This window comes from Otolemur garnettii, unplaced genomic scaffold (genome assembly GCF_000181295.1).
Source record: "Otolemur garnettii isolate 467f Iridium unplaced genomic scaffold, OtoGar3 scaffold00013, whole genome shotgun sequence".
NCBI lineage: Eukaryota > Metazoa > Chordata > Mammalia > Primates > Galagidae > Otolemur > Otolemur garnettii.
Window position 1 is genome coordinate 27,968,814 of NW_003852408.1, and position 3,904 is coordinate 27,972,717.

The 3,904-nt window shown below is 36.1% G+C and overlaps 1 protein-coding gene across 9 annotated transcripts in view; it reads right to left on the reverse strand.

Annotated features, from left to right (window-relative positions):
• NBEAL1 (neurobeachin like 1) overlaps positions 1-3,904 on the reverse strand; it is a 223,551-nt gene that overhangs the window by 161,902 nt on the left and 57,745 nt on the right. For all 9 annotated transcript variants that reach the window (XM_012802289.2, XM_023510403.1, XM_023510402.1 and 6 more), the window contains exon 8: positions 2,262-2,347. In XM_012802289.2, coding sequence (XP_012657743.2) covers positions 2,262-2,347 — 86 coding nt within the window. The remainder of the gene's footprint in view (positions 1-2,261; positions 2,348-3,904) is intronic.

The following is a 3,904-nucleotide window of genomic DNA, read 5'->3' on the forward strand; positions in this document are numbered from 1 at the left end:
GCTTGAGCCCAGGAGTTGGAGGTTGTTGTGAGCTGTGATGCCATGGCACTCTACCCGGGGGATAGCTTGAGGCTCCGTCTCAAAAAAAAAAAAAAAGAGCTTCACGAGAAGTTCTTAAACTCAAATAAATATCTAAGTATTTTTTTTTTTGCAGTTTTTGGCCAGGGCTGGGTTTGAACCCACCACCTCCAGCATATAGGACTGGTGCCCTACCCTTCTGAGCCACAGGCACCACCCAAATGTCTAAGTATTAACTTTCATAATGTCTTCCAAAACATAGATAGGGATTTCTTCCTAATGCCCAAAATGATATGGCAATATGCCTAGCATATTATTGGCATAATTTTGTATCTTCAAATAAAATTTAAATTTTAAATAAAATTGTAATTTAAATAAAATAAATTATTTTATTTAAATAATTCTATTTAAATAAAATTGTAATTTGGCGTGAAAATATAAACCTAGTACAACGATGTTAGTGAGAAAAGTTCACATGAAAGAAAAAGCTAAGAATTAAAAAAAGAAAGATAAGAACATTCAATCTGGCTCAGCACCCGTAGCACAATGGTTATAGCACCAGCCAGATATACCAAGGCTGGTGGGTTTGAACCCAGCCCAGGACAGCTAAACAACAACAACTACAACAAAAAATAGCCAGGCATTGTGGCAGGTGCCTGTAGTCCCAGCTACTTGGGAGGCTGAGACAAGAGAATCGCTTAAGCTCAGGAATTTGAGGTTGCCGTGAGCTGTGACGCCACGTACTCTACACAAGGCAACAGCTTAAGACTGCTTCAAAAAAAAGAAAAAAGAACATTCAATCTAAGAGAAAAAAAAGAAAGGAGGGATGGAGAAAAATAGGAAATTGATGGTACCTGTAAATCCGAATGGAAAAAAATACATCTTTGTTTCCACTAATAGTATTTCCTTCAAATTTAAATGTAAGCAAAAAAATACAGTAGTGTAATACCTGTGACTGTGTCACCAATAAAGTCACGTGTAGGCCAGATATAGTGGCCCACATCTATAATCCTAGCAGTCTGGGAGGCCAAGGCGGAGGATTGCTTGAGCTCTGAGTTCAAGACCAGTCTGAGCAAGAACAAGACTCCATCTCTACTAAAAATAGAGAAAACTAGCCAGGCATAGTGGTGGGCACCTGTAGTCCCAGCTACTCAGTAGGCTGAGGCAAGAGAATCACTTGAGCCCGAGAGTTTAAGGTTGCTGTGAGCTATGATGGCACTCTACCCAGGGTGACAGAGTGAGACTGTCTCTCTAGAAAAAAAAAAAAATCATACGCATGTTCATGTATTATCATTGTTGCATCTCTCAAAACATCATTTATGCCCGTCTCTTCTTTAAAATGACATCAGTTATTAAAACATGTTGCTACATCTTTTTATTTAATGTGTTATAAAGAAGCACATATTAATATGTCACAGATTTGTTTTATTGATCCTTTAGTAATTGAATTTCAATATAGTTGGTTTCCTTACCATTTTATTTCAGGCAAGGGACTGACAAAGGGCTATTAGACTGGCAAAGGAGTACGTATTACAAAAAATATTATGAACATCTGATCTAAATTGTATGGTTTAAGAACACATGTAGAATATTCTTTTCTCAGTTATAATCTTGTTGTCAACTAAAAGTTATAGTCAAGAGGAAGGTGCCTGTGGCTCAAAGGAGTAGGGCACTGGCTCCATAGGCCAGAGCTGGTGGGTTCAAACCCAGCCCCGGCCAAAAACTGCAAAAAAAAAAAGTTATAGTCAAGGTTTATGATAGCTTTTAAGAGGCCTACTGTAAAATAAATTACTAGAAATTCTTTCTTATAAATTATAAAAGACTACTTTGGTTTCTTGCAAATCTGCATATAAATTATGTCTATGCAGTAAGTAATTATAAGTACACAGAAAAATAACTAAATTCATGTAACTTTAGAAACCAAACTGCTCGAGTTTGATTTCATCAGTGGATTAATATAAGGTAAAAACTAGTAGATGAACGCCAACACAAATAAGACTTACAATATCAAAAATGGTTAAATCTGGTTATTTATCCACTTATTTTATTGTCAGTGTAAAACTATTACTTAGGTTTTTGAGAAGATAAAGAAGTAGATTAGTTTAAAACAAAACAGAAACTTAAAAATAAGTGTATGATTCATGAAATTATAAAAAAGAAAAAGCATACATTAAATAATCCAGCAGAGTCTCTTGGCATTATTACATATTATTTTATATATTAACTTTTAACACTTTCCTCACCTGCCCACCGGCTACAATGGCTCCAAATAGATGCAATAAGCAACACTTAAGACTTTCCTTGAGATGTTCACTTTCCTGAAAACATTCTGTAAATATAATACACAGATAAATAAACAAATAAGATTTCTCTTTTACAATATGATTTATCTCTAAGGAATGTCTGATATAAGCATGAAAGACTATTTGTGAAAAGGCAAAAAAGCGCTTAAAAGCAAGGCTAACATGCACTTTGTCTTAGAAAAAGAGAAACCATCTGTCAGGTGACACTTTAGGGTACCTCAAGTTATCTCATTTATTTCTCTTAATAGTCTATAAAGATGGTATTTTGGCCACGTGCAGTGGCTCATGCCTGCAGTCCTAGCACTCTGGGAGGCGGGAATATCCCTTGAGTTCAGGAGTTTAACACCAGTCAGAGCAAGAGTGAGGCCCCATTTCTACTAAAAATAGAAACAATTAGCCAGGTATTGTGATGGGCACCTATAGTCCCAGCTACTTGGGAGACTGCTATAGGAAGATTGCTAGAACCCAGGAGTTTGAGGTTGCTGAAAGGTAAGCTGATGCCCCGGGACTCTAGCCTGGGCGACAGAATAAGACTGTGTCTCAAAAAAAAATACTATTTTGCCCCCATTTATAAATAATCAAATGGAAGGATAGAAGGTTAAAAATTAATTTCTTGCCTGAAGCCACATGGCTATGAAGTGACAGAAGTAGAAATTAACCCAAACTTTACATAAATTATATGTCTCTTCAGCAATACTACTGCCTCTTATTAGCATAATTGACTACAACAAGTCAATTATAAAATGAAAGAGCTGGACAAAAAGATTTCTTGAGTCTACTCCATAGCCAATATTCTAAAATTCTGGTACCAAGAGTAATCTTTCTTTAAATATCATAAATTATTTTATTGTTTTTAAAAGGTTATACATGCATATGACCAAAAAAAATTGAAATAGCATAAAATGGCTTACAAGGAAAAATAAATCTCTCTCCAACCTATTCCTCAATCCACCACAATGTCCCTGCCTAAAAAGAAAAAGAAAAAGCTAAATATATATACTCTCATATCATGCTTTTTTGTTTTTTAACTTCATACATTCTGGCTATTGTTACATCTTAACAGATACATCTGTTATTCATTTTTATGACCAGTGAACATACATCACTGCAATGAGGTACCTTCACTTAGCCTGCTGATAAACTATTAACGCTTTTCCCCTTCCTTCTGATGCCAATAATTCCATAATGAATATCCTTTTGCATATATCATACACACTTAGACAAAACTATAAGAATAAAATTATTTCCAATTTTATACATAATAAATGTTATGAAAAAGAAACAGCTAGAGGTTAAAACAGCATTGATTAAAATTTGTAATTAGCAAATTAAGTCATTCCAGCTGTATCAGAGTAACTGGCACTACTCATGCCTTCCAGCTATAAAAAGCTGGAAAACTATGGGTGGCACCTGTGGTTCAGTGGGTAGGGCACAGGCCCCATATACCAGGAGTGGCAGGTTCAAACCCGGCCCAGCCAAACTGCAACAAAAAAATAGCTGGGCGTTCTGGCTGGTGCCCATAGTCCCAGCTACTTGGGAGGCTGAGGCAAGAGAATCACCTAAGCCCAAGGCCTGGAAGTTGC